This window comes from Mirounga leonina, unplaced genomic scaffold (genome assembly GCF_011800145.1).
Source record: "Mirounga leonina isolate KUSES-001 unplaced genomic scaffold, KU_Mleo_1.0 Mir_175, whole genome shotgun sequence".
Lineage (NCBI taxonomy): Eukaryota > Metazoa > Chordata > Mammalia > Carnivora > Phocidae > Mirounga > Mirounga leonina.
The window spans coordinates 2607417-2626428 of record NW_023270453.1 but is presented as its reverse complement, the minus strand read 5'-3'; the positions used below and the strand labels follow the sequence as shown (position 1 = coordinate 2626428).

General features: G+C 35.3%; 1 protein-coding gene across 1 annotated transcript in view; it reads left to right on the top strand.

Moving 5' to 3' along the window:
- The window catches only part of PLXDC2 (plexin domain containing 2), a 459765-nt gene that overhangs the window by 333462 nt on the left and 107291 nt on the right, over positions 1–19012 (top strand). Inside the window, exons 8-10 of the mRNA XM_035021516.1 lie at positions 2039–2138; positions 13866–13961; positions 14153–14234. Of these exons, the coding sequence (XP_034877407.1) occupies positions 2039–2138; positions 13866–13961; positions 14153–14234 (278 nt within the window). The remainder of the gene's footprint in view (positions 1–2038; positions 2139–13865; positions 13962–14152; positions 14235–19012) is intronic.

Below are 19012 nucleotides of genomic sequence, written 5' to 3'. Positions count from 1 at the left end.
CTGAGCAGAGAGTGTGAGGGGGGGCCCGATCCCAGGGTCATGACCCCAGGTCATGACCCCAGCCAGAGGCAGTTGCTTAACCAACTAAGCCACCCAGGCGCCCCTATATGTTTGTCTTAAATATAAATTACACTTATATTAACATTTCTTTCTCAACATTGTATATAAGACTGGGTAATCGTATAATGTCCACTAAGAAAAGGAATTACATATATTGATATTGAGTATGGCTTAGTAATCACTAAATAAAGTATGTCAGAGTTTCATTTAGTAAATGAACCTTTAGGGACAGAAATGTTGACTTTGTTTTATTTTTTTCTGTTGTCCAAATATCAGAATACTTTTTTAAAAGAAAAAATATTTTTATTTATTTATTTTACAGAGAGAGAAAGCAGAGGGGAAGAGGGAGAGAGACAAGCAGACTACACGCTGAGTGTGAGCTGGTCTCAGGGCTCAATTTCACAATCCTGAGATCATGACCTGAGCAGAAATCAAGAGTTGGACACTTAACTGGCTGAGCCACCCAGGTGCCCCATCAGAATACTTCTTAATGCTGGTTAAGAACTGGCCATACTGATATAAAATTGGCAATACCATAATATTGTTTAAGAACAGACTAATTTAGGGACGCCTGGGTGGCTCAGTTGGTTAAGTGTCTGCCTTTGGCTCAGGTCATGATCCTAGGGTCTTGGGATTGAGTCCCACATGGGGCTCCTTGCTCAGCAGGGAACCTGCTTCTCCCTCTGCCCCACTCCCCCTCTTGTATGCGCGCTCTCTCTCTCTCTTTCTCTCTCTGACAAATAAATAAATAAAACCTTAAAAAAAAGAACAGACTAATTTAGTACATAAAGAGAAAATGTCATCTTGCTTTTACTTGTTTTGAGATAATTCCATAAATTTCAGATACATTAAAATTTCCTCTTTATTGGTTAATTTCAACAAAATAGCCTTTTCACAATTTCGTGATGTCATGGACAAAAGTAAGTAGTTCAGCCCTTATTATAACTTCTACCCAAGTTATTCTCCTTGCTTCTCATTTCTGTGCTATTTATTATGGTTTATACAACAAGGTCTGATCTAATACAGTCTTAAATGAATTATCCACAGATGGCCCACGGTCTGCTCATTCCACCTTAAGATTTGTTGGTACATTTATCCTTCCCTTGTTGTTTCTTGGCCCTTTATTTATTGCAGATGGTTTCATGCCCATTTTTATGTCTATAAAACTGGTAGTAAAGATAGTAATCATATCTCCAATGATTCTTTTCTAAATCTAGAAAAATTGGCTCTAAGAGTTTGTCTCATTTGTAACTATTTCATATATTCTCAATGTGTTTTAATTTTTTTAAACTGTAAATGTTAAAAATGTTTGTCATATTCAGATTTGGGTTCCACTGAGGTTTAAATTTAGGAAATGTTACCTTGAGATGACCCATAATAATTCATAAGTTTTCCATATAGGCTTCAATCAGAATAGTGAAGTTCAGCATCCATTAACACTTGCCAAGTTTCACTATCTATTAATCAGCAATGATATTGTTAAATATATATTTAGCAGTGCACTTACTTGTCCTTCTCTGGGTTTTATATGTATAAGGCCACTTGTAAACAAGGATTTTTTTTAAAAAAGCCATGAAAAGTAATATAAAGTATTTTAGGAAAACAAACGATACAAAAGAGTCTCTATTCCTGAAATGACAGCCAGCACTAAATGTATTCATGGTGCACCTATCCATGTGATGAGTTTTCAGCATTCAGCATCAGTTAGATTCTCTGAGAATCTATTTACTTTCATCCTCAAGCAGCTGTCTATAGGACCAGGAACTCTCCTGTCACTTTAACCCATCAAAAGCACTAAACAGATGTTATGTGTTGGTACTGTATGCCTTTCTTCTGTAATATTTCCCGCTGGCTCTCTCCCTGGTCCTTCATCTTCATCACTTGATTTTATCCAGTAAATAGGATGATCATGCTCCCCGCCCCCACCCCTAAATGAAATTCAAATCTAACACATAGCAATCTGCTTTTTCTTTTCCAGATTCCTGTCTTAGTCACACAGATAAGTTCGACCAATCACCCAGTGAAAGTGGGGCTGTCTGATGCCTTTGTCGTTGTCCACAGGATCCAGCAAATTCCCAGTATGTAGAAGGGTAATTGCAAAATCTGAGCCTGCTGTGGGGTAAATTTAAAGGAGATTGATTTCAGTCAGATGTGATAGTTTGAGCAACAGAATCACTTAACCAATTGCTGCTTGTAAATTATATTATTTGGTTATATTATTTGGTTTATAACTCTTATTGGCATTTGCTATCTCTCTGTTACTCTTCAACTAATAATTTAGGTAAAGTGAAATTAAACAGCCAAGCCAATGGTATGTAATTTTGGTGTCTTTGGGATAGTTAGCTTGGTTGCACTGGTGTATTTCTTTCATTAATAAGAAGAACATAAAGGAATGACAGATTATTTGACTGATAGGTGTATGAGTTTTATTTGTTTGTTTGTTTGGCTTAAATTTATCAGCAAAAGAGCAGCTTTGTGCCATTTTTATGTCTATCATGTTTGTGTAAGAGTCTGAAGAAAGATGAAAGAAAAAGCATAAATTGAAGTAAATAAAAACTTTGGTGGAGCTATACTAACAGAGAAGACACATATTTTGTTTGTTTTAATCATTTTCACTTATCTCGTCTAGTTTGCATTTGTAGAATAAAAGCATATGTGTTCCTGGGCAGCTGTTTGTCATATTAGAAGTTCAGAATATTAGAAATTCATCATATTAGAAATTCAGAAAACCACTGTTGGTAGTGGTTCTGATCATGTATATAGCCATCATTTGAAAATTTCTGTTTTTTAAACCTCTATTTCAAGAAGAATCCTGAGGGATGCTTGAGTGTGTTAGTACTGAAGATGATTGTGTCCTAGACATGCTTATTTAAAGTGACAGAGATCATAATAAAATACATCTCAAGCTTAGATTATTTCTTTCCCTTTTTTGTTCAAAGTCCTTCTTATATTTCACTATAGGGGTAGACCTAATTTATCACATGCATATGCTGTTTGGTCTTCCCTCGAACTAATTCTGTTTAAGTATGCCACCTCTCAAATACAGAAGGTAAATGGAGTGGAAATTATTTAGACTTCAAATTCTTAGACTTTTTGGATTGGCTGGAAACGTAGTAGGGGTTATCTTACAACTATGATTTAGAATGATGTTCATCTGTGGCAATAATGCTTAGTGAAGAATGTGAATCTTCCATGGCAGTTTCTCCTTATTAGCTGAGAATTACTGGGAAGTAACATTTGAGGGAACTGTTAAATCAAGGCAGATTTTCCAGAAACAAAATTATACTGTGAACAAAGCAAGGATATATTAGCATGTGTAGGCACATAGACATCCTCTTAAATAAGAGGCCATGTCCTGGGAGAGCCAGTTGATTCCCCTTTGAGGACAAGGGTTTTTCACATTCCTTCTTTCAGGGATGTTAAATCAAGCATGACTTGAGTCAATTATTACACAAGTAAAACACTAGTTTTAGTTTATTTGTGGGTGCTTTTCCTTAGAGAAAGAATATTATTTGCAGCTTCCTCAAAAGACATCTTGGTCTACATTGATGTTCTGGTATATTATTGTTTAGACAAAAAGACCCACCCAAGTACAAAAGAAAAAAAAATTTTCCAAATATATGATATGCAAGTATTGTCTCAGAACCGAAGCACGGTAGAATTGTGCTTAGACTGTAGAACCCAAATTGCAATTTTGCATCCCTTGTTATAAGGTAATAAAATAACTGTTTTGTTTTGAGGAAAAACATCTTTCCCAAATATAAATATTATTGAGTAAATTGGCAAAATTCGCATGCATTTTGGGAACAGATTATGTCTGATGTTGAGACTCAGCATTCATCTAAAAAAATTGCACAAGTTTAGGGAAAAGCTTCCCTCAGGCAAGCCGCCTGATGGAATGCCATTCACATTTCCTATTGACCTCACTCTTGCCCATCCTGAGAAAATTAGCCAAGAAAGAATGGAAGTTCTGAGTTTCGAATCCACTCATCCCTGCCTTTAGATGGGACCGTATTTCAGCAAGAAAACTGGAATTGATGTGTTCTATTTAAAAATCTTCTTGGGAACAAAAATTTAAATCTCTTTCAAAATCTGTTCCCACATTTATAAGGTGTAACAGTGTCTGTTACATGAGCTTCTCTATAGAAGGAGAGATATGGTTGCATTGTATTCTCAGCCTAAAAAAAAAAAAGTGTACTTATTTATGGCAGAGATTAGGCTAACCCAAGTTTAGCATAATATGTTATACAACTATTACTTTTTCCTGAGACTATAAGATGATTCCTAGAGACCTGTATGTTACCTATTTGTGCAATCAGAATTTAGATAAATATTTAAATTCTTTTCAAAATTCTGCCCTCTTATTTAACAACCCTCATTTTAGGAGTCATCCTCACAGGGAATTTAAATCATTCATTTTTGTTCCCCCTTTTCCTCATCCTGAGTGAATTTAGGGAAAACCTGATCATTATCCTAAGTAATGAGAGGTTTCGTTTCTTCTCTGTTGCAAGGTACATTACATAGGACCCTGTTCTCATAAGATCAATTTTCTGTTCTTTTCATCATTTAGTTACACAGGTTATAGAGCCTAGATCCTTGGCTTAATCTACCCATGGCAACATGGTAATGCAAGCTATAACCTTGAGAATAATTTTTCCCAGTGAGACCACAGTTGCTATACCATTCTTATCAGTTGGTGAAGGTTTGGTAAAGCATTTGAAAAGCAGGTAGGTAGGTTTAATTTATTTATTATGAAGATTTCTCCCCACCCTTTCATTATAATATCAAAAACAAAAAAACTTGTTTTTCAGTTTTTTAAAGGCTTCCAAATAGTAAATGATGTCAATGCAACTTTCAAGCGTGGTTTATTACCATAGTCTTTACCTTTCAAAAAAGATCAGGTGATCTGATAGTTTAAAATATCAAAGGGAATTCAGGCATTGTTAGTAAATTTGTAAACAGTTGCAAGGTTATAAAGGAAATTCCTTTGCTCCTTCCAAAAAGAAAAAGAAAAAAGAAAGAAAAAAACCCATGGTGAAATTAACCCTTATATCTAAAAAATAAAATAAAAGATAAAAATTAATTAGCAGTCCAGAAAGAATAAGGGATACCATAGTGGGAATACTAATCATGTGTTAGACCTTGAGCATTTTATTTAATTCCTATAACTTAACATACAAAATGGTCATCTTAATACCTACGATGCCATGTACCCTTTCACTTTAAATAAGCATGTCTAGGACACAAGTAAGCACTGTGTTTGCGTCCATATTTATTGTTGCTTCATCAGCATCAACATTGTCACGGGATGCCTGGGTGGCTCAGTTGGTTAAGCATCTGCCCTCGGCTCAGGTCATGATCCCAGGATCCTGGGATCAAGCCCCGCATCAGGCTCCCTGATCAGCTGAGAGCCTGCTTGTGCACTCTGTCCCTATCTCTATCAAATAAATAAATAAAATCTTTTAAAAACCCCCAAAACAAAAAACATTGTCACTTTACAAAGACAGTGATGCTAAGATGTCCACATCCAGAACAAGTGCTCATGAGAATGGGTCCACAGGGGATTTCCACTAGAAAACACCTCGACACCCTCTCTCTGAAACTCATTCTTTCTAAGTGTCGTTTGTTTTGTGACTTCTCGGTGTGTCTGTCTGTCCATAGGTCTCTGCATCACCTTCTATTTTTCATAAAATACTTTGTAGAATTTTAGAAACAAAAAGAACATGGAGATCAGCTGTTTCAGTCTCCACAGGTACAGATGTGAAAGACAGGTCTATATACAACGACTTCGATTATTCATTACAGAAATCCAAATGTAAAAACATACTTGTGATGATAAGCATAGTGTATATTAACTCAGAGAAATTTGTAAAATAACAGTGAATACAAAGAAGAAAATTTAATTGGTCTGTAAATCTACCACAGAGATATACCAATTAATGTTTCCCTGCATCTGCATCCAAACTTGTGTTTATGGTAGATACACATGTAAACACATGCACATTAAGAAAATTGGCATTGGGCTATAAATATTTTGTCACCTATTTTTCCTTTAATATATATAACACATTTTTTTCTACACTGCTAAATACCTGTCTAAAATGTGGCCATTAATAGCTGCAACAAATTCCTTTATTTCATAATTTATGTGACCTGTCTGAACACTGGTTTGTCATGTTGGTTGCTTTTCATATTAATTATCAGCAAAACAGTGCTGAGCATCTTTGTTTGTAAATGTTGACACAACTCTTTAAAAATGAATGTGTGGCCATTGACTGTTAATGATTTTTTTAATGTGCTTTGACAAATTGCTGTCTGTAAATGTTGTACCAATTTACTTCCCCACCAGCTTTTTATTAGATATCCCATTTCCCCAGATGCTCCCAGACACTATTATCATTTTTTAAACCCTGCAAATTTGATCAGCAGAACATGATATTTCATTGTTGCCTTAATATTCTTTTGATTATCAGAAAGTTTTCACATTGTCATGTATTCATAGGTCATGTGTCATTTCCATAATTTCTTGTTAAATAGCTTTATTAAGTAATTCTCAGCCTCTGCTTATATCCCTCCAAATTCTTTTACTCAGTGTGCAGAGATCTTCCCGGATAAACATACAGTTCTCCCTAGTACCATTCATACTTGTTGGTTTCTTTCTGCTCCAACTTAACACTCTGAATTTCCATCTGAATCTCTAGGGTGCTGACCTTCTCCATTGGGCCTCACCTTTTCTCTGCCTTCAGAGCATAAAGAGCATAACATTCCCAGCAAGAAAACCCAGGAAATCCACTCTTGCCTTCACAGTTCTTTTATTTGGGAACGTAAAGCAAAGTCATTTTAGTAACGTGAAAGTTAGTTTTACACACACGCAGAATTCTTGTCCAAGAAACCAAGCTGGAAAGCTGCTGACCTAACTTGAAATGGTTCTTCTATAAGTTAACCATAACGGCTATTTCCGAGTCCTTGAGAACACTCCGCTTTATTCTTCTCACCAGCCTCTTTCTTCACGTCAATCCCTTTCTCATCAGCATCTGCTGTCTTCAATTTATCGACGTTGTTCCTGCTACAACTTGCCTTTGCTTTGTTGTTATTATTATTCACAGCTCAATAAGAAATGTTAGCATTTAAGATAAAAGTCACAACTAATTTGGAGAGCAAATATAACTTAAAGATATTCAGAGGTTCGGTGAACTCTTTGAGGACCATTGTATAAGTTTGTCATACGTGGTCTCTTTATAAGCTTTACAGACCAGGCAGCAATTTTTCAAAAAACTTGACCCAAATTATGTTTACAGACTGAAAAAAAAAAAAAAAAGAACCTTAACAAACAAAAAGAGAGATTTGTTTTTTACTCTGCAGAATATCTTAAGCTTTAATTACCAGAAAACATAATAGCATAGACCAGTACTGTCTAATGGCACTTTCTGCACTAATAAAATATTCTAAATCTGAACGATTCAGTATTAGTCTCACTGGTGCATGTGGCTACTAGCGCTTGAAATGTGGCTAATGACATTTGGGAATTGAATTTTTAATTTGATTTCATTAATTAATTTTAATTTAGAGAGTTACATGTGACTAGTGGTTACCATATTGGACAGGGTGATAATAGACCATATATGCATATTTAAATAAAATATTATATTTCAGTGTAATATTTACATAACATACATTTTACTTCATTGCCTTCAAAAAGCCTTAGAACTTTTGATACGATTAAATAATAAATTTTCAAATATAAACATTCCATTATAACTGATCTTCCCCAAATAAAACAATTTGTAATTTTGATTAGCTAGTAGGACACCTCCATTATAATTACTAAACAACTGTAATTTAAAAAAAAAAAAGCATCTTGACAACTATGGAGGAAATGAATAATCTTGAAAAAACTGATGATATTTTTTCTTTCATAACCCAGTTAAAGCTCTTTTAGAAGAACTGAGCCTCTCTTCTTACTCTCAAAGTTATCAGGGTCTTTTCATTCATTTAAGGACACACTGATCCACAAATCCTTTAGTAAATTGGGTCATCTTACCTTCTCAGTCCTCAAAATAGAGAGCACTTCAAAATTATTCATTTTACAGAAGATAAAAATTGCTTCTCTTTCCAGCCCAGCTTCCTCAGGTGCTTTGGTTCCCACATACGCATTTGTCCACTCAAGGCTCAACAAAAGGAGAAAGAAATAGAAATCATAACATTTTCCCCATAAAATATCTTCTCATAAATCTCTTCCAAGATAGAAAATGTTATGAAAAATGATGTTCTATTGCTTAATACATACATTGCAAGCGTACCCTATTTGGTATGTTTGATTTTTTAAAAAGAAGCAAATATTTAAGAACTTTCTGGATATTAGAAATCACTGATTAGTTAATTGTAAAATATTTCAGAATGTTTTTTAGAATCTATGAAAGAAAAACAATTCCTTCAGGGACTTGTGGCTATGTTTTTTTTTTTTTTAATCTATTCAGTCATTTATTTATTCATTAACTTTTTATCCTATACCAATATCAGATAAAATAAAATTTTACCAATACAGAGATGTGTCTCTCGATTTATTTAATAATTTATTTCTAATATACTAAAAGTCACAGAAAGGACTTTAATACATTATTAAAAATTCAAGACATTTAAACATTTATGTATTTAATAAATATCTATTGAGTACCTATTAGGCTAGGATTTATTGGTCTAAGGAAGAGAAACCCAACTTAATGTACTTTTATTTTATTCAATAAAGTGAATCAAGAGCTGATCTTTGCAGTGGTTACCTTACCGTGGAAGGAATAGGAAAGTAGTCAAAATTGTTCTCAAAAATAATCTAAATAGAAAAATCTAATTTTTCTATCAAGGTCTTTTTAATTTTAAATTATGACCTCAGATTCAATTTTTCACTTTTCTCTCTCATGTTTGCCTTCAAATTTATACTTTCCTTTGCCTTAATTATTTCTTATTTTTCCCTATTACATAATGATTATTTTTATTTAACTTACACTTCCCTACTACACAGAGAATATTTCTATTTTTAACTAACACTGGTTGGATACCTTTATAAACATGCCCACATGTTAATTTTTCCAGTTGGATTTTTTTATAGGAAGTTTAGTTTCTTGGAAATGTAGGGGATTTTTCTTACACAAGTGCCAAACATCTGCATGATTTAGCACTAAAAGCTTTTTAAAAACTTGATTTTAAAATAAGGAAATCTTACTGCATTTCACCCAATTTGATTTAAGAAAGTCACAATCTTCTTTTCTCCCAGAAAAAAAAAAAAAACAGAGAGAGAGAGACTTAATGACATTGCCAATGTACATTACAAAATCTCCCCATAAGTCTCAGGAATAAAGAGGTGTGTTCCCCTGGGGGAAGCACCACGTTCAGAGGAACAGTTCCTAGGTCAACGGGAACCATGATGTTAGGCCTGCCATCCACATGTCGCACCAGCCCACTCAGATACTGCTTGACCATTTACTGTCCCAGTGTTCGTTCTGGTTCTCTTCTTGGGCAAAGACTACTTAAAGAAGTCAGAACATGCATCTTGTTTAAGCCCTTAGTAAATATACGTGGAAGGAGGAGAAAAGTAAAGATTGGTTTTAGATGAAGTTCCTGATTTTCTTTATGTTTGCTCAAGTAACTTATGGAATCTGCCCATTTGGGTATTAATAGTCGCCTGAAACTTCATAAGCAGTGAGGGAATGATGAGAAGAAAATCGAAGAAGCTCAGCTTAGTACTTCATGGCCCTCTAAATTTTATGTTGCCTTAGCCAAAATGAATTACATTTTTGTTTAATAGAATTAGAACTACAGAAGGAATAAAGAAATGTTTGAAGCAAAAGCATCTTCCATTTGTAGATGCTTGATTTAACAACGCCAACCAGTTATTTCGCTTAGTGGAGTACATTTTTCTAATTCACTGCTGTAGTGGTGTCTCTCTCTCTCTCTCTTTTTTTTCTCAAGAGTCTCTTTTTTTTCCCGAGTCTTCATGGCGGGAATGAACTTGTTGTGCAGTACATGCTCTTTACATTAAAGAGTTCTCAGTGAATGGTGCTGTGTGGTGGGCTCAATTGGAACTCGAAAAGAAATAACCACTTGGGACCAGTCATGAAGCATTGGCAATGCATAAGTAAGGCCATGCTAGGAAAGCATTTACTTGACAGTTCAGGCAATATTAAAATATTTATATAAATGGAAGAATCTGCCAATTTAGGAAATTACTCATACATTCTCTATGTGAATGTTAGCTTTAAAAACAAGCAAATAAACTAGATCATGGGCTAATCATGCCACAGGGTATTCATTAAACTGTGTTCATTTCGGCCAGAGTGAATATTGATTGGACAGGATTCCTGGTGTTTCCATATGATCACTCTGTTCCCGCCTGTTAATATTGCTCAGAATTTCTAAAAAATGCAATTCATTAGTCACACTTTGAATCATATCACCTTCAGATTTTGGATACTAAACTTTATTCTCTACGTGTTAGTCTGCTCAGAGATTTAGTTTCTTTTCTTTTTTTTTTTTTTAATTTTTAAAAGCCCCTAACGGTTATGATAGTCAAACTTGGTTTTGTAAAGTTGTAGGAAAACAGTTAAAGCTGTATCAGCACTACTAAGACTGAATTTTTGGTACAGCATTATTTTGGCTGACTTTCTAAAGAAGACACATGAGCTAAATACATTTCTGGAATCAAATGAAAGCTTCTAGTATTGGCAGGAGCTACCAGTAAATACATTCCTAATTACTTGTTTCTGACCGGGGTATCTCTGAAATACAACAAAAATGACTGTTTGGAAGCTGTCATTAACTGGCAGGTCATCAAACAAAAATCATTCTCATTAATCTTAGTTTTGTTAAACTCATTTCATCCCCATAGTTGGAGGGGTCTGAGCAGGTGATAGAACTAGCAGAGCAAAAAAGGTCACTTTCCCTTAACCCCATGTGCATAATTAATAATTAACTTCCAGAGGCTCCATAGCCAATATGTCAGTAGTTTGAGATTTTCAAAGTATAGTATGAAATGAAGAGAAAACTAGTATTTTAAGCACCTACAAATATGATAGAGCAAACTTGAGTATGAAGGAGACTCAAAAACCCCCAACCCTGTGATCTCATGGCAAAGCGATGTTATTTAATGCTATTTATTCATTTCCAAGAACGAACTTATTTAGTAAAATACACGAGAAAGCAGGGGCACCTGGGTGGCTCAGTCGTTAAGCGTCTGCCTTCGGCTCAGGTCATGATCCCAGGATTCTGGGATCGAGTCCCACATCAGGCTCCCTGCTCTGAGGGGAGCCTGCTTCTCCCTCTCCCACTCCCCCTGCTTGTGTTCCCTCTCTCGCTGTGTCTCTCTCTGTCAAATAAATAAATAAAATCTTAAAAAAAAAAATACACGAGAAAGCAGTATATAGGAAGGTGTATTATTTAGACAAAGCAGAAGCTGGATAATCCTTTTATGTGCCTTAAAACTTAAAAAAAATATATGCCTCAAGAAACCTTATAAATACCCTAAAATTAGTATTTTCTCTAATGTTTGATAAAGTTTATACCTTGAAAATTATATATGCATCTTTCCCTTATACCAAAAAGAAATGAATTAGATTATGGTTCTTAAGCAGTGTTTTCCAGTCTGATAAACCTGAAGATACATTCCACAAATGGCTCTAGAACCTCTCCAAGCCCCAAAAGAGTTCATTTGAGGCCTCCCCCCTTCCTCTTCCAGAGCAGAATTTCATGGTGAATCATCAGAAATAAGTGAAAGGATATGAGTGGATAAAAGTAGAGATATGTGTAGGTAATAAGTGGATATTTGACTTTGCTCCTGGATGTGTAGCTATATTTACATTTCCTGAAACTTTTAATAAGAGACAGCTCACTATCTCCTCAACACCATATTCCTGCTTTATGTCTTAGAGGTGATCACAGTTGGGTCAATTGACCTTAGTCAAAATTTAAGTTTCTTAAAGCTAAGGTGGGAGACAAATTCCTGGAAGCCTGATTTCAGAGCCTTAGTGTGACTCCAGTGCGTTTAGGTCTATGGAAATAGACCATTACATGCAGCATGTAACCAGTGTGATGTATGGTTAGCATGTGGGACATGTACTGAGTACTTGCAGTGTGAAAGGGATTGTTCTAACCAATTTGCACTTATTATCTCATTTTAGTTGTCGAAACAACTCAGTGGTATAGGTACTATTATCTCTATTTTATGGGTGAGGGAACAGAGATACAGAGAGGCTAACAAAGGAGCCCAGGGTCACACAGATACTAAGAAGCAACATTGGCATGTGAGCCACACAAGACTGTTCAAGAGCATGTACTACCAACCACTATGACATTCGACTTCCCAAGACTGGATACCAATATATTTTTTTCAATAAATTATAGCTTTCCAAATAATTCCTGATAGATATGATAGTATTCAGGAAATGCTTTCCTGTCATCACAGGCATTTTCAGAGCTAAATAAAATGCTGATAACATTACTTTTCCAATTCCATTTACCAAACATCAGGCAAGCTCATTAGCATAAAGCTCAGGTCTTTTTTTAATAGATTTTAAATATATTTCATCAACAGTCTTGACTGTAATAAAATGTTTTTGCCGTGTTTATCTGATATTTAATTATTAAAGTTCATGTCAAAGTCTCCCATCTAGCCTCTTCCTCAGGGATACTGTTGGATTTGCTGATGAACGATTATAAATTTGTTCATGCAATATAAGTACTAATTATTAACTTTCCTCAGACATGATACTGTATATTTAATAAATACCAGTACTAAATTTTTAAGGTGATTTAAGTTCTGTTTTTCTTCTATTAAAGAAATTTCATTCTAAACCTTTAAAGCACTCAGACTCATCTTCTGGCAAAATAACTTTATTTGGGCTGTGATTTTTATTTATTTATTTTTTTAGGCTGTGAAAAATTTTTAACTGCTACCCATTCCTAAAGGACTCACTTTAGCTTTAGTTTTAAAAAGTGGTGTCATCTTACCTTCTTGATTTTATGTCAGAATCTTTCAAAATACATAAATCTATTAAGAATATGTCTTCAGTATATCATAGGGAACAATGGGTTGGAGCCCCTGCTAGTGAAGTGAGGTATCTGGGACTATAATCAACATTTCAACTTAATTGATTAAAAAAAGACTTCGGGCGCCTGGGTGGCTCAGTTGGTTAAGCAACTGCCTTCGGCTCAGGTCATGATCCTGGAGTCCCGGGATCGAGTCCCGCATCGGGCTCCCTGTTCGGCAGGGAGTCTGCTTCGTCCTCTGACCCTATCCCCTCTCATGTGTTCTCTCTCTCTCATTCTCTCTCTCTCAAATAAATAAATAAAATCTTTAAAAAAAAAAAAAAGACTTCTGGAGCAATTTAATCATATACATGAGGACTTCATAAAATATAAGATCCCCAAGACTGCTTTCAAAAGTAAACACAGTGGAGGGGTGACTGGGTGGCTCAGGTAATGATCTCAGGGTCCTGGGATCGAGCCCTGTATCGGGCTCCCCTGCTTCTCCCTCTCCCTCTGCTCTCCCCCTGCTTGTGTTCTTTCTCTCTCTCAAATAAATAAATAAAAGCTTTTTTTAAAAAAGTAAAAAAAAAAAAAAGACTTCTGAGTATATCAATACGTGATTTTCAGGTTTTTTCTTATAATCAATCTCTTCACAGGGATTGATTATTTTAAATCTTCATTTTAAAACCAGCTTGGGTAAAAAGTAAATAATTTCTACATTCATTATCAGATGTTGTTTTACAGGCGAAGACATCTTGAAAGATTATTTTTTTCTATTTTTGTTTTTACAGATGTTCGAAGAAGAACAATTTATGAATACCACCGAGTAGAGCTACAAATGTCAAAAATTACCAATATTTCAGCTGTGGAGATGACCCCATTACCTAGTAAGTTACCATGTGAACAGGGCTAGGTGGAAAGTTTAATGATCTGATCTGTTTATGCATAAGTATCTTGCTCCTGTGTGTATATGGGGGTAGGAGGGTGATTTTAATTTTGGTTGAGCAGTCTTTTTTTTTTTAATTTCTCTCCATGCTGCCAATTAGTCTTGATAAACCTATTCTGTCCTGTTTCCTAGCATGTCTCCAGTTTAATGGTTGTGGCCCCTGTGTATCCTCTCAGATTGGCTTCAACTGCAGTTGGTGTAGTAAACTTCAAAGGTAAAAAAGAGTAATACAGAAAGTTTAAAATTTTTACAAAGACTTGTTGCTTATAACTCTTCCATTGAATTTTAGATGTCAGGTGTGTCATAATCGTATATATGAACAGATGTATACATGTAAAAAAAAACAAAACCCATGACCAAAAGGCAAAAAAATGCTCAGGATTTTAGGGAATTTTAGTATTTTCCTTTGATCACTCAAAATTACCAAAAACCTTCAGAGTCAATAAAATAATTATCTGATATACATTTATTATCTCTATGGAGCTTAAACTAGATGGTGATTGTGATTGATAGGTCTATAAATTAATGCTCTTGGCCCATATTCTTCAGAAAACATGGCATGACATATCATTACTCTAACAAGGACGGTGTATGCATGGTCACATGCACATTCTTAGTAAATTCCAGTGAATATCTCAAAGGTTACTGGTGAAGGTTAGAGATGTGGTTAAAGTTAGGGAATAAAGTGACACTAACCAACCTCTACAGAAATAGAATGTGTGGTCTGATTTTTCATGAATCGCAAAGAGGCGTTTTTAGTCCCTAGAGTTTTTCATAGAATGAAAGATCATTTGTTGGAAATATGGAGCGAAGACTCAACTGTGTTTTGTTATTCACTCAATCATTTTGTGCATCAGTTATATCCCAAACAGTGGGAAAGCAGCAGCAAATAATACAGATATGGTGCCTGTCCCACCCCCCCACCCCCGCCCATAGAGTTTACAGTCTGTCTGGGAATAAGTCCCCTTCCACCTTCAGTCTATGAAAAGTTCTCCCCGCAGGTGAAGAACCGAATCTTCAGGCTCTTCATGTGTTCATGTTGCATCAGAGCTTCCTGTTGTGGACCAGCCTCTGTCTTACCATCTTGCTGCAGCGTTTGCTGTAATGATAGAGGCGTGGTCAGGAATACTTGAAACATTATTGAAGTAAAAAGAATAGAATGCCTAGTCCTTGATAATAAGCTGTCGGAAACATGTTTGACTTGCTAACTTTGGGGCAACCAGTACAGTATTATGGTTAGAACAACATTATTTATTATAACCTCTGTTTTGTTTTCAGTGCAACCTGTTCCCATAATTTCCTTTGTGCCATGAATGTCAAATAATGAAAAAGCAAGCAGGAGATTAACATTCTTAAAAATAGATTTTAACTTTCCTGTATCTCCAGGGTGGAAAGAACTGCTATACAATTAAGAGTTTGTAGACATTTATATTCATATATTGTTGACATTCCATAAAGATTACATGCACATTGGAAGTTATTCAAAATCGGTTTAGATGACAGCCAAAATACATCTCAGGAGATGCCATTTCAATATGTTTAGTTAAGTAATACAGAGCTCACCCATGAAAAACTCCCAAAAGAATGAAGTAGAAGGCTCTGGCTTGAGGTGTGCACCTAATTCAAGTTCCAGTTCAGTGCTCACCTCCTTTGAGAAGTCTCCCTAAACCACAAGTCTATGTGAGGTGCCCAGTCCCGGTGTTTCTCGGACATCCTTGGCAAAACTCCATCATCAGCAGTCACCATAGGTCTTATGGACAGTTGCTCGTTTGTCTGTCTCCTTTGCTAGGCTGTGGCTTTATTGAGGGTGATTGGTCTTTATATCTCCAGAACCTAAGAGTGTACCTGGTACTACAGAAAAACAGATGAATAAATGAATGAATGAATGAATGAGCATTAGGTTCCAAAAGAAGGAATCATGATTAGATTTGTCTGGGAACTAAGGGTTTCTGAGGATGAGAGACTTTCAGTGCTGAAGCTAGGAGAGTCAAAGGAAAACCAGGAAAGTTAGCCACTCCAGGCAGATTACCATTAGGATAATTCTCAACTGAAATAGTATCGTTGTAAATGAAGGTTTGGGACACTAGTCTAGAAACATATCTTCCACCAACAACTTCATTATTTTAAAAAATATTTTTGGTGAAAATATACACATGTTTATATATTATATATTATATATATTATATTATACATATAGTATACATACATACATATGTATGTATAATGTAATGTGTAATAATACATATTATTATTACATGACATAATACATATAATAATACATATATTATACACATAATATACATGTATATTATATATGTGTGTTTAAAATTATGTTTGAAGTTCCAAAACAAGCCATTTTGCATTGTTGCAAATGGCATTATATTAATACTTCCATGTTATTGAGAGATTTCTCTGCCAGACATTGTGCCAAGGAATTTTCAAATATATTTAGCTTGTGCAAAATTTTTACAGTGGGGGCATTTGAGGCTTACAGGAGCCAGATTGTTTGTGCAGGATCTTATAGCTCTTAAGGAATAAGTTTGGACTGAAACTAGATCTATGTGACTCCCGGCCTGTGGTCTTGACACCTCACCCGTCCTGCCTCACACCTGCCAGGCTGCAGATGCACTAAGCAAGTTAATCTTTGTCATTTCCTGAAAAGTAGTAGACATACTACTGAAAAATAAATATTTTTGTAATTGAGGCTGCAAGAAAATTGCATGGTTTTGAAATTGGCATAAAAAGAATGCAGAAGAGAATCGAACAAAGCATAAGACTTTTGTGTATTATTGAAAGCATCAGTGTTTTAAAAAGATTAATTGAAAAAGGGAAAGTGGTGATGCCTATGAATAAGGAAGGAATTCATCAAAGAACACTACTTTAAAAACTACAAGTTTTCAGCATGTTACCATTTGGTGTTTTGCTGAATACCAAACACTGGTTTAAACACTGGAGATTAACATTCTTCAGCAACTCAGTTATATACATATCAAAACCTGCTTAATTAATTGGTTTAACTATGGCTCATTGCGCTTTTGTTCAATTTAATTTCCCCACTGCATTTTATTAATTTCTCCTTAGACCTGTATGCTTCAAAATTTTGCTTTTGCTGCCCGGAAGCATTTCCCCAGACTTTAGAGCTTTTATTAACAAGTTCAATAAAACAAGAGAAGTCTTATCCTAAGCAGCACAAAAATTGCCTCTCAGATTTTTTTCTTCCATTCTTTTTACTCTCTCCTTTGTGCTCATTTACCCCTGAATGATAATCAGTTGGTGGTGATTATTGAACTCTCAAGTTGGGCTTGCTCTAAAAAGATAAGATAATTTTAATTGGCTTGTTTATTTCCTTTAATTCCTATTTTTCAGGAAGCAAAAACTAAGGCAAAATGTTTGTAATGGCTTATCCAAGGTCTAAAGGAATTTGAGTTATAGAACATTTAATGAGATCCATGATCAAAAATGTTTACTTACAATGGGTGGCCCATTACTTGTAGGTAAGAATGTTTTTGTTTCTTCACTGAAAATTGAGAGGACCTGAATCAACCACTTTCAACCACACCTCCTATTTTCACTCCTTCGACAAAAATTTCTGAGTGTCTGTGTTCAAGTTACTGTCCTAGATTATGAATTCAGTGGTAAACAAACTTCCTCATGGAGCTTACATTTTTAGCATAAAGAGAAAGAATTTAAGCAAATAGGTATGCAGAAAATAGAGTTGGCAGTGATGAGTGCTATGGCAAAAGAAATAAACAGAACATTATAAGGGAAAATATAGCAAAACCGATAAGAATAACAAGAGTTTATTTGTTGGTAACATGCTAAGCAACCTAGCCTCTTTGAAGGGACCTTGGTTTCATTAGCCTTCATCATCTGAAAGTCTATTTTTTAATTGAAAATATATTTTGGCTCTGGGCACTGGGTGGCTCAGTCAGTTAAGCATCCATCTCTTGATTTCAGCTCAGGTCATGATCTCAGTGTCTTGAGATCAAGCCCTGCATCTGGCTCCACACTGAGTGTGGAGCCTGCTTAGGACTTTTTCTCTCCCTCTCCCTCTGCCCCTCCTCCCGGCCCCCACCCCCTGCTTATGCTCACTCTCTCTCTCTCTCTCTAAAAAAAAAAAAATATATATATATATAAATATATATATATATTATACGTGTGTGTGTGTGGTATATGTGTGTATATAAGTGTATATATATAGGCTCTTAAAATATTCATTCACTCATTCATGTACTTAAAAATGTATCGAATGCTTTCTACACTAATCTAAATAGCAAGCACTAGTATAAAGACTGAGGTAGTTCAAACAATAATCAGGTATTAAAACCAAAGCTTTCATGGAGCTTAGAGTTTAGCTTATTAAGCTGGAAAACAAAAAATTAATAATTAAATTAATAATTAATTAAAAAGTCAGTTGATGATGAGTGATCTGTTGAGTTTGAAAAAGCCAGTGGTTGCTCTGGACTGGGTGGCCAAGAAAGGTTTCTTGGAGGAAGAGACACTTAGAGCTGAATGATTGAGAACCAGCTACATCTACCAAGGTGAAGGCAAAGAGTATTTCAAAGGAACTGGCAAGTGCAGTGGCCCTACAGTGGGTTCAAGCCTGATCTGATGACGAAAGGAAGAAGTGCAGTGAGTTGGGAGCATTGAGGGTTGAGCATGAAGAGAGAATGGTATCAAATGACGTCAGGCAATTTGCAAAGCACCAAGACATGGAAGGCTTTGTAAGCCAGGAACGGTTTTATTTATTCTCAGGGTGAAGGGAAGCCTCTAGATTCCAGAACTTAAGCAGAGGAGTGATGTGTTAAAAATATTTCATTATATGTTAAAAATAAAATTCTGGGGATGCCTAGCTGGCTCAGTGGGTAGAGCATGTGACTCTTGATCTCAGGGTCATGAGTTTGAGCCTCCTGTATGGTGTAGAGTTTATTTAAAAATATTAAAAATGAAACTCTGGCTGTTCCAAGGAGAATAGTTATTTTTTTGGGGTGT